This window comes from Oncorhynchus gorbuscha, linkage group LG13 (genome assembly GCF_021184085.1).
Source record: "Oncorhynchus gorbuscha isolate QuinsamMale2020 ecotype Even-year linkage group LG13, OgorEven_v1.0, whole genome shotgun sequence".
In the NCBI taxonomy this organism is placed as follows: Eukaryota; Metazoa; Chordata; class Actinopteri; order Salmoniformes; family Salmonidae; genus Oncorhynchus; species Oncorhynchus gorbuscha.
The window spans coordinates 12,021,933-12,040,155 of record NC_060185.1 but is presented as its reverse complement, the minus strand read 5'-3'; the positions used below and the strand labels follow the sequence as shown (position 1 = coordinate 12,040,155).

Genomic DNA, 18,223 nt, shown 5'->3' with positions numbered 1-18,223 from the left:
GTGTCCACATACTTTTGGTCAATATAGAGTAAATCTAGACATTTTGATTAGTTGGTAAAGAGTGTGAGAAGATTCAACTGAGACTTCTTTACTCAAGTTTGGTTTTCCATTATACACATTTCATAGTTGAAACTGCATGCAGGGACTTGGTTTGAGGCACGTTACCAAGGAAGAACGAGCTGTTTTAAACAAAACAAACAAAAAAAGAATATCAAACACAGAATTGCATAAATTAATCTTATTTCAATATTGCAGTAAAATCCAACTACAAAAATTAAACATCCATTAATTAAGCGGTTTTTGTTTTCCAAGTAGACATATGCATCATAAAATACACAATTAAAGGCAACACAAAGGGAGAGACGCTAACGACAAGTTGCAATTAAGACGGTTAAGGAACAGATTCATTTTGCATTGGGTATTCAGCTGTCGTAACAAAATAATATTGAAGGTGAGGGGTACAAAGTCAAACACAGAGGCATGTAAATCAGTATTATCGCACAGTAAAACATGACCTACAGGCTGGACATGGGGCAGACAGGGGTCCTTATTAAAAAAGACATGCTTCAGGTCCAGTAAAACAGTTAGTCCTGGTCTAACTGAGGACTCTCAGTAAATCAGTGTTGAAAACATTGAACTGAGAGCCAATGCCTACTCAGGAGTCCTCTAGTCACGATGGCCACTGCCAGTTTTCAATTTGACCCTATAAAAAAAAGGGGGGATGCTTTCGTGATTGGGTTTTAAAATCCATCAGCTGTAAGTACTAGAACTTTCCAAACGCGTTAGGAAAGCACCAAGGCTTTATGTGCAAAAGTTGCTCCTACACAACTGTAGGAGGTGCCACGTGCCAGCATGATCACGATAACGACAAAGGTGTTCACACAACAATTGTTGTTTTGACTATAGTAACATTTTAATGAAATCTCAGTCCTTTTGTCATCTTGTTTCTCTTAAATAGCATGTATTGCAGCATGAAGTAACAGTTCTCACCAGGCAGGGGGCGTGTCAAAAAAAAAAAAAAAAAAACAGGCACAGAAAAGGACACCCCGTCAATTTGGGGGCTTCCCAAACAGTTACCAATCTCTGAAAATTAACTAATATTTTTCCTTTGGCCGCTGTTGGTAGTTTAACATCACATTTTTTTATTTAAGTGGACCGCCAACAAAAACCCAAATCTAATTTCACCACAGCTTAATCTACATTTGGCAACAAAAAGAAAAGTAAAAAAAAAAAAAAAAAGTGATATTGGTCACAGTTTCTCTGCTAAATGACTTTGAGACAGGCAGCCCCTGTCTGTCTCTTTGCACAGTATACAGTTGGAACGGAAATGGTTGAGTAAAAATCATCTTGGGACAAAAAGACTCATCGGAAGTGGAACATAGAAAGCCAAAATTCGATGGAAGACTTTAAGCCACGGGCAAGTTGCTGCTCTTCCTTCAACCTGTATGTCATACAAGTATGTTGTTTCCTCTCTTCTGTCGTTGGTCTCACGCTGCAATCTGAGGCACGCCGTTTACACAATCCACTTCCTGAACTCTCACTCTCTTAACCTTTGAATCTCAACTGGCTGTTTCCAAAAACAGGAAGCAGCACTTATGCCAAAGAAGGAAAAAAATAATGCATTGTCACGCATGAAGAAACTGATCCAAAAATAAGTATGAATAGTCATCATATCTATAATAACAATAATACAAACACACCTCCCAAAAACTGAGCGGGGGGGGGGGGGCAAAGTAGCGGCTTCAGGTGTGTGCTGGTCACAGTACTGCCTGCTTTCCATGGGAATGTTCTAGAGAGGGGGTGGTGATCTGAAAGGAGAGGTGAGATGGGGGGGGGGGATAGGTGTTAGGAGAGGGAAAGAAAAGAGAAGAGGAAGAGAGGAGCTCACATCTCCTCTCTTCTCTCTCCATGAGCTCTACTCCCACTCTGTGGTGCCAGGAGGTTTGGAGGTCAGGTCAAACATCACCCGGGAGATGCCAGGGATCTTCTTGATCTCATTTACCATCTTCAGCACCACCTGGGGAGGAGAGAGAGAGAGAGAAAGAAAAAGAGAAAGAGAGAAAGAGAAAAAAGGAGAGAGAGAGAAGGGTTAGAGCTGGAGACTGTGGTTTATACTGAGAGTAATGTCTGATCCCCATCTCGTGGTGACTCGTAATACCTCCTCGGGGATGTGGTTTCCGGGCGTGGCAGGTATCCCGGTCATGAAGTCGCTGGTGATGAACGTTCTTACGACCACAGAGCGTCGGCAGGACGGCTGCCTCTGTGAGGAATCACGGTCAAAGTGCAGAGGGGTCAGGATGACCGGCATCTGACTGATCTTAACCTGGGAGAAAGAAGGTTCAGAATCACCACACCAGACAGGATTAGCAACGAGCACCTCATAAAGGGAAGTTGGTTCTTATTTCACTATTCAAAAAGCATCGGACATCTGCAACATGTTTTTGTTTAAACTTAAGGTTTTAACCCGAGTAATGTTGGCGAGGGAGGAAGGCCAACGCTCTGTTGCTGCATCTGTAGACAGCCTGGTGTGTGTGTTGGGAGCGACCAGACAGAGGGAGAGCGAGACGCCAACGCAATGCTAGCTAACATGTAGCAGCCACAATGTTATTTATTATCCCATATAATAGCTAGCTAGGCTAATTAAGGCTGCACGCAGTGTTTTCTTCCCAACCCCATAAAACAGCAGCCTATCAAATCAAATCTTATTTTTCCACACGCGCCGCATACAACCTGTCGGTAGCTCTTTGTAGCCTCCTTCTCATTTCGATAACTTTTAAATCCGTCATTTTATTTCACCTTGCATTGCATTACTGAACTCACTCCACATTGAGCCTCTCGGCTTCTCAAGTTACCCGTCTTCATGGGGCGCACATCATAAAAACAACCTTGAAAAAAAGTGTTGTTGTTTCCAATACGTTAATAATTTTAGTGTCCTTGTATGTAACAAAGTCACATTGATGTTTTAATTTAATTCCGAAAAAGCATTTGTGTTAAAGGCCTATAAATTTCTCTCTCGCCAAAATGAATACTGACACAAGTATTTCAATACTAACGCCTGTTTAAACATTGGAATAACCGGTGCACATCCCTAGAGTTCTACACATTGTATTTCTATACTCGGTCCCCTGCTCTACACTGAATCCTATAATAATTTCTATCCAGCCCTTCAGCTCCCCTCCTGAAGCAGGAAACCACTTACCAGACTCTCTGAGGATGGAGTGGGCCACAAAGTCCGCCTGTCTGAGTGTGCTGAGAACGCCCGTGGTCAGGAAGGTGGGGGTGACGTCTGTAGGGGGCTCCTTCACGTGGGACCCAAATACATACACCACTCTGGAGGGAGGCAGAGGAGAGGAGAGACGGTCCATGTGGCGTCCTGCTAGCAGTACCTGGTTCTACTTCTTCCACTGTGTACTGTGTGAGTTACCTGTTGATGGCGTGACACATGCGAGGGATGAGTCTGGCCAGGAACATCTCCCTACACACACAGGGATTCCCAGTGACCCCACACACATACCTATAGGAGCCTTAGGAGCTTTACTGGTGACCCCACACACCCCATAGCTATCAGACAGACAGAGAGAGCAGGTTACAGTCTCCCCTACAGAGAGAGAGAGAGAGAGAGACAGAGAGAGAGAGAGAGAGGTTAGCAGCCTCTTTACTGGTGACCCCACACACATACCTATAGGACTGACAGTCACCCTTTACTGGTGACCCCACACACATACACACAGTCACCCTACACACACACACAGGTTAGGAGCCTCTTTACTGGTGACCCCACACAGACAGAGAGCAGGTTAGGAGCCTCTTTACTGGTGACCCCACACACAGCTATAGGACCGACAGTCACCCTACACACACAGACAGACAGGCAGAACACACGCTAAAGCTTACGCTATGATCACTTATATAAGCTGTAGAGGTTCACTTGACCAACACTTCATTATTGTGATGATTAGTTAATCAAAAGTGATCTATCGGGTCCATCCTTCACATTTAGACTTCACTATGAGACTCTGGGGTTATTTGAGGCCTTTCTCTTCTCCCTCTGCTCCCAGACAAACTCCACAGAGAACAATAAGCCCCTCTCTGTTAATACACTCCTGTCTCTCTCCTGGTCCACTTACCAAAACACAGTCACACTTTCTGAGGTAAAAATAGCGCTCCGTCTCTCCTGCCTCCCTTATCCAACACACATTCACTGTTTCTGGGATAAATATATCCCTCAGTGGCTTTCAGCAGGAAGGGTGGAGGAGACATCCACCACTGAATGGGCGGAGCCAGCTGTGTCATCATTCCATTACCATGCACTTGTCAACAGACAGACATTGTTGAACCACAGCCTGAAGGACATTAACAGACAGAGCAGTAAAATCTCCAAAATACCCATTGACAGACATTGCCCCTGAACCATAGATCTAGGATCAGATTACCCCCTCCCCAAAACTAACCTTTAGCTGGATAAACAAATATATCTGACCCGGTGTCAGCGATTATGGGAAGAGGTCTACCAACTCAGCCCTGGCAGTAGCAGTGCCATCTTGTTATAGTGAGAGAGGGAGATGGCTGCTGAGTGAAGGAATAACAGGGAGCGTCTAACTAGTCCTGGCGTGGCTGCTGGGAAGGAATAACAGGGAGCGTCTAACTAGTCCTGGCGTGGCTGCTGAGTGAAGGAATAACAGGGAGCGTCTAACTAGTCCTGACGTGGCTGCTGGGAATAACAGGGAGCGTCTAACTAGTCCTGACGTGGCTGCTGGGAATAACAGGGAGCGTCTAACTAGTCCTGACGTGGCTGCTGAGTGAAGGAACAACAGGGAGCGTCTAACTAGTCCTGACGTGGCTGCTGAGTGAAGGAATAACCTGGCGTGGCTGCTGGGACGTGGCTGCTGGGAATAACAGGGAGCGTCTAACTAGTCCTGGCGTGGCTGCTGAGTGAAGGAATAACAGGGAGCGTCTAACTAGTCCTGACGTGGCTGCTGAATGAAGGAACAACAGGGAGCGTCTAACTAGTCCTGGCGTGGCTGCTGAGTGAAGGAATAACAGGGAGCGTCTAACTAGTCCTGACGTGGCTGCTGAATGAAGGAACAACAGGGAGCGTCTAACTAGTCCTGACGTGGCTGCTGAATGAAGGAACAACAGGGAGCGTCTAACTAGTCCTGACGTGGCTGCTGAATGAAGGAACAACAGGGAGCGCTGAGTGAAGGAATAACTAACTAGTTCTGACGTGGCTGCTGAGTGAAGGAATAACAGGGAGCGTCTAACTAGTTCTGACGTGGCTGCTGAGTGAAGGAATAACAGGGAGCGTCTAACTAGTCCTGACGTGGCTGCTGAGTGAAGGAATAACAGGGAGCGTCTAACTAGCCTGACGTCAGAGACTAAACCACAGGCTAACAGAGACTTAACATTAGGCCGAGCTCCACCACACACTGTCAGAAGAGAGAGGGACAGAAAAGGAAATAAAGACTGTACTGTGTTGTCTGTTCTACAGTGTGTAGACACTACGGATCTCTTAATGCAAACAAAGCTTGTATGAATTTGAGAAATAAACCAATGGAAAAACAAACCGAGACATGTAGACCACTGGGTCATAAAGGCTGTTGACCATATAGCCTAGGTAATGTAGTGGGGCAGACCGAGCCATATAGCCTAGGTAATGTAGTGGGGCAGACAGGGCCATATAGCCTAGGTAATGTAGTGGGGCAGACAGGGCCATATAGCCTAGGTAATGTAGTGGGGCAGACAGAGCCATATAGCCTAGGTAATGTAGTGGGGCAGACCGAGCCATATAGCCTAGGTAATGTAGTGGGGCGGATAGCGATATCGCCTAGGTAATGTAGTGGTGCAGACAGCCATATAGCTTAGGTAATGTAGTGGGGCAGACAGAGACATATAGCTTAGGTAATGTAGTGGGGCAGACAGAGACATATAGCCTAGGTAATGTAGTGGGGCAGACAGAGACATATAGCCTAGGTAATGTAGTGGGGCAGACAGACATACAGCCTAGGTAATGTAGTGGGGCAGACAGAGACATATAGCCTAGGTAATGTAGTGGGGCAGACAGCCATATAGCCTAGGTAATGTAGTGGGGCAGACAGACATATAGCCTAGGTAATGTAGTGGGGCAGACAGAGACATACAGCCTAGGTAATGTAGTGGGGCAGACAGCCATATAGCCTAGGTAATGTAGTGGGGCAGACAGCCATGTAGCCTAGGTAATGTAGTGGGGCAGACATACATAGTGCCCATTGGGTAATGTAGTGGGGCAGACATACATAGTGCCCATTGGGTAATGTAGTGAGGTACACATACATATTGCCCATTGGGTAATGTAGTGGGGCAGAGAGAGACATATAGCCCATAGGTAATGTAGTGGGGCAGACAGACATATAGCCCATAGGTAATGTAGTGGGGTGCAGAGAGAGACATAGTGCCCATTGGGTAATGTAGTGGGGCAGACATACATAGTGCCCATTGGGTAATGTAGTGAGGTACACATACATAGTGCCCATTGGGTAATGTAGTGGGGCAGACATACATAGTGCCCATTGGGTAATGTAGTGGGGCAGACATACATAGTGCCCATTGGGTAATGTAGTGGGGCAGACATACATAGTGCCCATTGGGTAATGTAGTGAGGCAGACATACATACTGCCCATTGGGTAATGTAGTGGGGCAGACATACATATTGCCCAGTGGGTAATGTAGTGGGGCAGACAGACACATACTGCCCATTGGGTAATGTAGTGAGGTACACATACATAGTGCCCATTGGGTAATGTAGTGGGGCAGACATACATATTGTCCAGTGGGTAATGTAGTGAGGCAGACATACATAGTGCCCATTGGGTAATGTAGTGGGGCAGACATACATATTGCCCAGTGGGTAATGTAGTGAGGTACACATACATAGTGCCCATTGGGTAATGTAGTAGAATTCTTCCGCTGCCCTGTTTGCTAAATACTTCAGTCTGAGACTCAAAATGAGCGGTGTTGTACCAAACAAAGTCATCAGTGATTGGATAATCTCTAACCAAATCAGAGTAACCAAGCCAAAAACAATTTTTTTAAATGCTGCTTTACCCATGTGTGTTCTGGCTCTGGTCCAACCCCTCTGTGTCTGGGACCAATCAGTACGGTCAGAATGTGTTTCTGTTCTAGAAATCATCAGAGAAGGTACTCAGTTTCTTCTCAGCAATGCGTCTGGACCTAGCGTCTGTGGGCGTGGCATAGCATTTGGACGGAGCAAGGAGTTTGGGTAGCCAGACATGTTGACCACAGAGCCCAGTTTATTGGGGGGGGCTACTTCAGCAGTACCAGAGGGAGCATTTTGGTCAGCTAGTGCCCTGACTCATACCCTCTTCTCATCAAGAGAGAAACATCAGAGGTGCTGAGCGATGAGCTGAAATTTCAGATTAGTTTAGGTTTTTAAATATAAAAAAATAAGTCTACATGTAACTGGTATGAAATGGCTAGCTAGTTGACGTCACCCGCTCAGAGACCTCGAAGTAGTTGGTTCCCTTGCTCTGCAAGAGCGACAGGTAACGGCGCTTCGTGGGAGACCGTTGTGTTCAGCGGGTCCCTGGTTAGAGCCCAGGTTGGGGAAGAGGGTCAGAAGCAACACTTACAGTATATATACACACACAGACACACACCCACGAAATTAAATCAATGTAAATAAAGGATGGTTTATTGGGAGAAGTCGTAATGGGCAGTCACCAGTCCACCGTCAGTGGGCAGTCACCAGTCCACCGTCACTGGGCAGTCACCAGTCCACCGTCACTGGGCAGTCACCAGTCCACCGTCACTGGGCAGTCACCAGTCCACCGTCACTGGGCAGTCACCAGTCCACCGTCACTGGGCAGTCACCAGTCCACCGTCACTGGTGAACATCTTGGCCACGTTCTGTTATAATCTCCACCTGGCACAGCCAGAAGAGGACTGGCCACCCCACATATGCTCTCTCTAATTCTCTCTTTCTTTCTCTCTCTCGGAGGACCTGAGCCCTAGGACCGTGCCCCAGGACTACCTGACATGATGGCTCCTTGCTGTCCCCAGTCCACCTGACTGTGCTGCTGCTCCAGTTTCAACTGTTCTGCCTTATTATTATTTGACCATGCTGGTCATTTATGAACATTTGAACATCTTGGTCATGTTCTGTTATAATCTCTACCCGGCACAGCCAGAAGAGGACTGGCCACCCCACATAAGCCCGGTTCCTCTAGGTTTCTTCCTAGGTTTTGGCCTTTCTAGGGAGTTTTTCCTAGCCACCGTGCTTTTACACCTGCATTGTTTGCTGTTTGGGGTTTTAGGCTGGGTTTCTGTACAGCACTTTGAGATATCAGCTGATGTACGAAGGGCTATATAAATAAATTTGATTTGATTTGGACTGGGCAGTCACCAGTCCAGTCACCAGTCCACCGTCAGTGGGCAGTCACCAGTCCACCGTCAGTGGGCAGTCACCAGTCCACCGTCAGTGGGCAGTCACCAGTCCACCGTCAGTCAGTGGGCAGTGGGCAGTCACCAGTCCACCGTCAGTGGGCAGTCACCACCGTCCAGTCACCAGTCACTGGGCAGTCACTCCACCGTCACTGGGCAGTCACACCAGGGCACCACATCTCAACCATTGGGCAGTCACAACCACCAGTCACCAGTCCATCTAAAGTCCACCGTGACAACAACCAGCACCAAATCTAAACACTGACAACAACCAGCACCACAACATCTAAACACTGACAACAACCACCACCACATCAAAACACTGACAACCACCACCAGCACCTAAACACTGACAACAACCAGCACCACCAATCTAAACACTGACAACAACCACACACATCAAAACACTGACAACCACCACCACATCAAAACACTGACAACCACCACCACATCAAAACACTGACAACCACCACCACATCAAAACACTGACAACAACCAGCACCACCACATCTAAACAGGTTGAGTTTTAGGAGGGGTTCTGAAAGACACTAATGGTTGGCATCCACTGAAAGTTGCATAGCAACAACAACCGCAAACTAAGACACCCACCATGAGACCCACTAAATTTACCCAAGAAGAGGAAAACAAAAGAAAAACCCACACCAAACTTAAAGACAGGAAGCAAACCAAAACGTTTAGCAAAAACAGTGAAGATTGTTTGTCTAGAAATCAAATAGGGAGCGACAACGAAAGGTGTTGACCCTCCACATCTATCAAGACAACTGCAGCACTGGGCCAGCCACAATTAAATAACACCTGGGTCAGGACAGGTGAAACACCTTCCCACTAACGAGATGGACAAGCCAGCAAAGTTGTAACACATACTGACTACTAACGAGGTGACACCAATTGGTGCGACCCGCGTGCTAACGAGCTAGTCGCAGTGGCGACCTGTCATTCAGAGTCCCACCTGTTTAGCAAAATGAAATAAAATAATAATAATTGAGTTATTAAAGCTGCATATAAAACAGGTGTTTCAGCCTAGCTCAGTGCTTTCTGTGGTGGTGGTGCAGCCAGCGGACAATACAGAGCATAGGGGTTGGTAATGTTCTCTGGTTGGGTGTGTGGAACTAATGAACTTCTCCTCTGCAGCAGAGGTAACTCTGGGTCTTCCTTTCCAGTGGCGGTCCTCATGAGAGCCAGTTTCATCATATCGCTTGATGGTTTTTGTGACGGCACTTGAAGAAACTTTCAAAGTTCTTGAAATGTTTTGCATTGACTGACGTTCATGTCTTAAAGTAATGACTGTCGTTTCTCTTTGCTTATTTGAGCTGTTCTTGTCATAATATGGACTTGGTGTTTTACCAAATAGGGCTACCTTCTGTATATCACCCCTACCTTGTCACAACACAACTGATTGGCTAAAACGCATTAAGGAAGGAAATTCCACAAATTAACTTTTAGCAAGGCACACCTGTTAATTGAAAAGCATTCCAGGTGACAACCTCATGAAGCTGGTTGAGAGAATGCCAGAGTGTGCAAAGCTGTCATCAAGGGAAACGGTGGCCACTTTGAAGAATATAAAATATATTTTGATTTGTTCAACACTTTCTTGGTTACTACATGATTCCATGTGTTGTTTCATAGTTTTGATGTCTTCACTATTATTCTACAATGTAGAAAATAGTACAAATAAAGAAAAACCCTTGAATGAGTAGGTGTGTCCAAAACTGACTTACTGTATGTACGGATGACAGACACCTCATGTCAAGCAGTGCCTAGAGTGAATATACTGTAAGAAGCGTTACCTGGACTCCCACAGTCTTGATTGGCAGCAGGAAGGCATTGAGTGAATGTAGACTTGTGATCTGCAGAAGTTTCTCCTCCTCCTCGTCTGATATACACGACTTCACTCTCTGCAGCAACGTGTGGGGCTGGAGGGGCAGAGTAAGTTATGATTATTATTATTAGCTAGTCTGACATACTAGAGTAATTTATCAGCATGTTGGTGCATAAAGGAGGACAGTTGGGATGCATTGCAGAGCTCCATGTCCAAAACTCTTATATTAGCACCGTGTTCCTGTCATAGACTAGTGGCGCTCTGCTCTCTGACCTTTTTGACCATGGCAGAGAAGTCTGTGATGATCTTGAGGATGTTGTTGGTCTCAGCAAAGTCCTTACAGATGTAAGGCTCGTCTGCACAGATCACTCTGATGGCCAGGCCAGGACCTACAGGAGAAGATGGGGTTAACATTTAAGCCATAGACATTCTGCAAAACATTCTGCCATGTTCGTTCTAAATGTTCCATGACTATATACAGATGAAGTGGGAAGTTTACATACACCTTAGCCAAATACATTTAAACTCAGTTTTTCACAATTCCTGACATTTAATCAGAGTAAAAATTCCCTGTCTTAGGTCAGCTAGGGTTGCCACTTTATTTTAAGAATGCGTAATGTCAGAAGAATAGTAGAGAATGATTTATTTCAGCTTTTATTTCTTTCATCACATTCCCAGTGGGTCAGAAGTTTACATACATTCAATTAGTATTTGGCAGCATTGCCTTTAAATTGTTTAACTTGGGTCAAACGTTTTGGGTAGCCTTCCACAAGCTTCCCACAATAAGTTGGGGGAATTTTGGCCCATTCCTCCTGACAGAGTAACAGAGTCAGGTTTGTAGGCCTCCTTGCGCACACACACTTGTTCAGTTCTACCCACACATTTTCTATAGGATTGAGGTCAGGGCTTTGTAATGGCCACTCCAATACCTTGACTTTGTTGTCCTTAAGCCATTTTGCAAGTATGCTTGGGGTCATTGTCCATTTGCGACCAAGCTTTAACTTCCTGACTGATGTCTTGAGATGTTGCTTCAATATATCCATAATTTTCCTACCTCATGATGCTATCTATCTTGTGAAGTGCACCAGTCCCTCCTGCAGCAAAGCACCCACACAACATGACGCTGCCACCCCCGTGCTTCACGGTTGGGATGGTGTTCCTCGGCTTGCAAGCCCTTTTCCTCCAAACATTACAATGGTCATTATTGCTAAACATTTCTATTTTTGTTTCATCAGAGCAGTGGACATTTGTCCAGAAAGTACGATCTTGGTCTCCATGTGCAGTTGCAAACCGTAGTCTGGCTTTTTTATGGCGGTTCTGGAGCAGTGGCTTCCTCCTTGCTGAGTGGCCTTTCAGGTTATGATGATATAAGGACTTGTTTTACTGTGGATATAGATACCTTTGTGCCCGTTTCCTCCAACATCTTCACAAGGTCCTTTGCTGCTGTTCTGAGATTGATTTGCGTTCATCTCTAGGAGACAGAATGTGTCTCCTTCCTGAGCGGTGTGACGGCTGTGTGGTCCCATGGTGTTTATACTTGCATACTATTGTTTGTACAGATGAACGTGGTGCCTTCAGGATTTTGTAAATTGCTCCCAAGGATGAACCAGACTTGTGGAGGTCTACAATTTTTGGGGGGCCAATTTCTTCTGATTTTTCCATGATGTCAAGCAAAGAGGCACGGAGTTTGAAGGTAGGCCTTGAAATACATCCACAGGTACACCTCCAATTGACTCACATTATGTCATTAGCCTATCAGAAGCTCCTAAAGCTATAACATAATTTTCTGGAATTTTCCAAGCTGTTTAAAGGCACAGTCAACTAAGTGTATGTAAACTTCTGACCAACTGGAATTGTGATGCAGTGAATTATAAGTGAAATAATCTGTCTGTAAACAATTGTTGGAAAAATGACTTGCAAAGTAGATGTCCTAACAGACTTGCCAAAACTATAGTTTGTTGACCAGAATTGTATGTAAACTTCTGACTTCAACTGTATGTAACATTCTATTGTGTGTTGGTTCTAAATGTTCCATGACTACATATAGAACATTCTATTGTGTGTTGGTTCTAAATGTTCCAAGACTATATATAGAACATTCTATTGTGTGTTGGTTCTAAATGTTCCATGACTACATATAGAACATTCTATTGTGTGTTGGTTCTAAATGTTCCATGACTATATATAGAACATTCTATTGTGTGTTGGTTCTAAATGTTCCATGACTATATATAGAACATTCTATTGTGTGTTGGTTCTAAATGTTCCATGACTATATATAGAACATTCTATTGTGTGTTGGTTCTAAATGTTCCATGACCATATATATAATGTTCTGTCCTGTGTACGGTGGGGTACTGACCAGGGAAAGGGTGTCGACAGACGATGTCCTCTGGCAGTCCCAGTTCTCTACCCAGTGCCCGAACTTCATCCTTATGGAAGTCCTTCAGCGGCTCAATGACTTTTCCCTGGAGGGAGTGAGAGAGGAGCCAGCTCAGACCAGAGTGGTGGACTCAAGTCGCATGACTTTGACTCAAGTCACAAATGTCATGATTTGACAGAAAATAAAATAACTTCAGAATTGACTCAGACTTGAGACTGATGACTTGAAATTATCTGGCCAATATTTGTAATGTTTTGTCATTCAATTTGTGGCAGAGTCAAAGTGAATAACTCTCCACGCAGCCAGAGACTGTATCGGACTTAAAAAATAAACAAAAAAGATTGCCTAATGAAACACACTCTTCCCTCCGATTGGACCAGCAAACTGTCAATCAACACAGGTCGGGGGAGTTAGCATAGTGAGGTTTTGGGGAATTGTATTTTAATAGGCTACATTTGCATTTATACCTTGGCATATTCGATCTGGTCACTAACACAGGCCTACGGCATTACAACAAATTATTGTTTCAAAATGATCCAATTTTTGCTTCAGAACCAAAAAGTAGTGCATCTTGACTGTTTACCAGTCATTAGCATTGGTGCGCAAAGAGTATCCTACCTATGCTAATATTCCCCATAAAGTACTGTAAAGACCCTGGGTTTATAAGCGCGGATATCGACTCTGCCGCCCGAGCATGCTTTTGTGGCACAGTCGGTAGCGCGCTGGACTTCAGGCTAGAAGGTCGAGGGTTCGAGACCTGCTCCCTGCCTGTTTCATTACAGTACAATTTAGCAATCTGCTACGAACACATCTTTTCCACAACAATAGGCTAGCTGGTGATTTTGTCATTTTCCTATTTCAAGATGGGCCTAGTTTGCATGGGTTATAATTCTATACCTTAGTGGTGGTACTGTCTGAAGAGAGCTGTGACGTTGCACTACCTTTATTTCTTATGAAGATGTCAAAAATAATAATATATTTTTTTTTAAGTGAATCAATTATGATATTTGAAATTGACTGCTAACAAATTCCTTTCAGCTCAAACTGCAGGTGGAAAACACACTATTTCTGTATCTTGCGGTTTTGAAAATGCATCACCACTCTGTGTGTGTGTGTGTGTGGGGAGGGGGGGTCACAAGGTCACAAGCTTTGAACCACTTCTTTTTGTGGGTCAAAACCACTGATCTTCAGAACAGATGGCTGATTTGTTATCGGATCAGGTGCAGTGCAAACGTTACATTGCAGAGAGAGAGAGAGGATTGACGTCAATATTGTTTGGTGATAAGAATATTTTGCAAGCTCACCAGCAATGGGGTATCAAGCAACAATTACTAGCATAGGTCTACTGGTATTTTTCTATGTCAAAATTGCTTGAAATTGGCTTATGATGCTTTCATTTGGAATTTGTTGTCTGTAACGTGTGGGTGAATAAGGGAATCTGACAATGTTACTGTCGATGTCCAATGTTTACTAGACCCTCTGCATTTAATACATGATACATCTTGTGTCACACTCAATGCAGTCCCCACACCCCACATGTAGTCCATTAGTTCCTGGTGAAACACCCACCCATCTATATTGTCATTCATTAATTATTACATGATCAAAATGTGTTGTAGACAAAACAATCAAAAAGGCCTGTCTGGTAACCTCAATAAATAAGCAGATTTTTTTTGTTGAACAAGTCGTTCCCTGTATAGATTTTTTTTGTTGAACAAGTCATTCCCTGTATAGATTTTTTTTGTTGAACAAGTCGTTCCCTGTATAGATTGTTTTTGTTGAACAAGTCGTTCCCTGTATAGATTGTTTTTACATGACTTGACCTGTTCAACTTGGGACTCGACTTGAGACTTGGAATAATAGTGATTTGGTACCACCTCTGGCTCAGACAGCTCTGATTCATGCTTTCAAGGTTGTGTTTGAAGTTTGTTTCAGTGCGTGTGTACCTCGTCTCTGAGCTTGCGGATGAGCTCTGTGTCGTTGTGGTGTGTTTTGATGACCTCTGCCTTGCCGCTGGCGAGGTGAGAAGCACTCTCTATGAGGTCTGGCCTCAGGGTGCCCTGGGCTAGGAACACCTCCTCCGGCTTCAGGTTCATCTCCCCTATCACCTCATTGGCCACCTACAGACACCAATCACACACACAGAGAGTCAATTCAATACTCTTTTTTTTTTTTAGACGGACAGACAGAAAAAGACTCGCAGACAGACTCTCAGAAAGACAACAGACAACAGACTAGGACTGAGATAAAGTCCAGGACAGGTTATGATTCCATGTGGAAACTTTTTGAAAATAAACAGATTGATGGGACCAGCTCCGTTGCTAACTAGCATAGCTGGTCCATTGTTCAAAAGAGTTATAGGATATTAGAATTCTCTGGTCTTAACCCTTGTCATCTTTAACCTAGATGACAAACAGGCACGACACACTCATAGACAGTACCTTGACGAAGGTGTCTCCGATGATCTTCCTCTTCTCCTCAGGGTTGGTCGTCATGTTGAGGGTCTTGCTGATGCGTTTCCGTGGCGTCCGGTCCTCGTCGGATATGGGCAGGGTCGTTGTGCCATTATAGAAGGTGTGTGCTGCGTTCACCACTGGAAAGAGAGAGAATTATAGTTTAGTTAGTGATATATTTTATTTCATATACACAGCCGTAAATGTATGCTACATTTGAGTCCATTCTGGACAAGTGTAGCACACCAGCATAGCTTTACCCATCACTTTTAAGCTTGGCCTGACCTCTCACCTTCTGAGGATGACCCCCCCCCCCCCAGCTTGGCCTCACCTTTTGAGGATGACCCCCCCAGCTTGGCCTGACCGCTCACCTTTTGAGGATGACCCCCAGCTTGGCTTGACCCCCCCCCCCCCCCCCCCCCAGCTTGGCTTGACCTATCACCTTTTGAGGATGATGCCCAGCTTGGCCTGACCGCTCACCTTTTGAGGATGACCCCCCCAGCTTGGCTTGACCTCTCACCTTTTGAGGATGATGCCCAGTTTGGCTTGACCTCTCACCTTTTGAGGATGATGCCCAGTTTGGCTTGACCTCTCACCTTTGAGGTTGATGCCCAGTTTGGTGAGGGCCTCCTCAACGCTCTGGCTCTCCCTCTTCCTCATAAAGCCATTGTCGATGTGCACCGCGATGACCTGCTCCTGGTTCAGAGCTTTGTTGAGCAGTGCCGTACACACCGTGGAGTCCACCCCACCACTCAGCAGAACCTGGGAACAACATTGGACCAGACATGCCAATCAACACAATGCCAGGACTAGAAAAAACATTCTTTCATCTCCACCCCCCCCCCCCCCTCCCTTTTTTTCTCTCTCTCTAGAGGGACAACCTACTTTCTGGGAGCAGAGGAAGTCGATCACATTGTTTCAGCAGAGAAAACAGTGTAATTTCACTGTCTAATTGAGTGTTTAATAGCTCAGATTAACTTACTATGCCCTCCCAATGTCTCTATGTTCTATACTATGGGGCCCATGTTGTACACCCACATACTGCATCTGACCATACTATAGATTTCTCACCAGTACTTTGGACTTTCCAACTTTCTCCTGAATCTCTGTGATGCAGGACTGCTGGCGGTTCTGGACAGTGAAGTTGGAGGTGCAGCCGGCGATCTCAAACAGGAAGTTACGTAATATCTCTGTTCCCCGCTCCGTCAGGTCCACTTCCGGGTGAAACTGGGTCCCATACAGCTTCTTCTGCTCGTTGGCAATACCTGTCAGAGAACAACATGGGAGGCAGTGGTGAGATGTGGGTGATCAAAGATGAGGCGAATAAAGGGATGGAAGAAGAGGATGGGAAGGGAGGAGGGGATGGGAGGAAGGGGATGGGGAGGGAAGAAGAGGATGGGAAGGGAGGAAGGGGATGGGAGGAAGGGGATGGGAAGGGAAGAAGAGGATGGGAAGGGAGGAAGGGGATGGGAGGAAGGGGATGGGAAGGGAAGAAGAGGATGGGGAGGGAAGAAGAGGATGGGGAGGGAGGAAGGGGATGGGAGGAAGGGGATGGGAAGGGAAGAAGAGGATGGGGAGGGAAGAAGAGGATGGGGAGGGAAGAAGAGGATGGGGGGAGGAAGAAGAGGATGGGGAGGGAAGAAGAGGATGGGGAGGGAGGAAGGGGATGGGAGGAAGGGGATGGGAAGGGAAGAAGGGGATGGGGAGGGAAGAAGAGGATGGGAGGAAGAGGATGGGGAGAGAAGAAGAGGATGGGAAGGGAAGAAGAGGATGGGGAGGGAAGAAGAGGATGGGGAGGGAAGAAGAGGATGGGGAGGGAGGAAGGGGATGGGAGGAAGAGGATGGGGAGAGAAGAAGAGGATGGGAAGGGAAGAAGAGGATGGGGAGGGAAGAAGAGGATGGGGAGGGAAGAATGGGGAGGGAAGAAGAGGATGGGGAGGGAAGAAGAGGATGGGGAGGGAAGAAGAGGATGGGAAGAAGAGGATGGGGAGGGAAGAAGAGGATGGGGAGGGAAGAAGAGGATGGGGAGGGAAGATGGGGAAGAAGAGGATGGGGAGGGAAGAAGAGGATGGGGAGGGAAGAAGAGGATGGGGAGGGAAGAAGAGGATGGGGAGGGAAGAAGAGGATGGGGAGGGAAGAAGAGGATGGGGAGGGAAGAAGAGGATGGGGAGGGAGGATGGGATGGGGAGGGAAGAAGAGGATGGGGAGGGAGGATGGGGAGGGAGGATGGGGAGGGAGGATGGGGAGGGAAGAAGAGGATGGGGAGGGAGGATGGGGAGGGAGGATGGGGAGGGAGGATGGGGAGGGAGGATGGGGAGGGAGGATGGAGAGGGAGGATGGAGAGGGAGGATGGAGAGGGAGGATGGGGAGGGAAGAAGAGGATGGGGAGGGAAGAAGAGGATGGGGAGGGAAGAAGAGGATGGGGAGGGAACGATCTTCATGATCATATTGTGCAATTGACTGGACGTAGGGAAGTATGGCAGTAGACTAAATTAGTCTAAAATATAATTTCTTCCAGGCCCAGGACCCTTTCCCAGAATGCTTACCCGCAATGATGCTCCCTGACTGGGCCACCACCTTGAAGTCATCGGCCACCTTGTCCACACTGTCCCCATGAGTCAACAGCACCAGCTCCTCCTTCTTAAGGCCCCTGACAACATCAAGTCACACACAGGGTCAAAGGTCAGACAGGAAGTACATTCACACACACAGGCATAATGAAACCTAAAATAACTCCACCCATATCTGGAACCAGAGGGAACAAAGCAGCAGGCACATTGTGCTCGTGTCTAACTGTGTGTGTCTGAATAACGACTCGCTCGCTATTCTCTCTGGACTGTGCGATGGTGGCAATTTTCCTTTTTCTTCACCATAGTAAGAGGAAAATTATTTGAGGGAGGAACGGGTACAGCTGTGACACGGCTGTACCCGTTCAGCTATATCCAAACAGCGACTAATCGTTAGCAAGCTAGCCACCATGCTAGCTCGCTTTTGTGGTTTTACTGGCTACACCAAGCTCTCTTTTCTTAATGTTTTTTTCGGAAATGGTAACCGGCTATCACACCGTGTGCCACCGTCGAGATAGCTTGCGATTAGTGTGTTATCTGACT

At 46.1% G+C, this 18,223-nt stretch overlaps 1 protein-coding gene across 1 annotated transcript in view; it reads right to left on the bottom strand.

Annotated features, from left to right (window-relative positions):
* Nucleotides 1-223: 223 nt before the first annotated feature.
* The window catches only part of LOC123992516 (GMP synthase [glutamine-hydrolyzing]), a 33,534-nt gene continuing 15,534 nt past the window's right edge, over nt 224-18,223 (bottom strand). Inside the window, exons 5-18 of the mRNA XM_046293714.1 lie at nt 17,660-17,763; nt 16,185-16,378; nt 15,710-15,875; nt 15,102-15,253; nt 14,607-14,780; nt 12,640-12,745; nt 10,551-10,666; nt 10,246-10,371; nt 3,625-3,699; nt 3,425-3,471; nt 3,200-3,330; nt 3,135-3,142; nt 2,159-2,323; nt 224-2,017 (exon numbers count right to left, since the gene is read on the bottom strand). Coding sequence (XP_046149670.1) covers nt 1,916-2,017; nt 2,159-2,323; nt 3,135-3,142; nt 3,200-3,330; nt 3,425-3,471; nt 3,625-3,699; nt 10,246-10,371; nt 10,551-10,666; nt 12,640-12,745; nt 14,607-14,780; nt 15,102-15,253; nt 15,710-15,875; nt 16,185-16,378; nt 17,660-17,763 — 1,666 coding nt within the window. The 3' untranslated portion in view covers nt 224-1,915. The remainder of the gene's footprint in view (nt 2,018-2,158; nt 2,324-3,134; nt 3,143-3,199; nt 3,331-3,424; nt 3,472-3,624; nt 3,700-10,245; nt 10,372-10,550; nt 10,667-12,639; nt 12,746-14,606; nt 14,781-15,101; nt 15,254-15,709; nt 15,876-16,184; nt 16,379-17,659; nt 17,764-18,223) is intronic.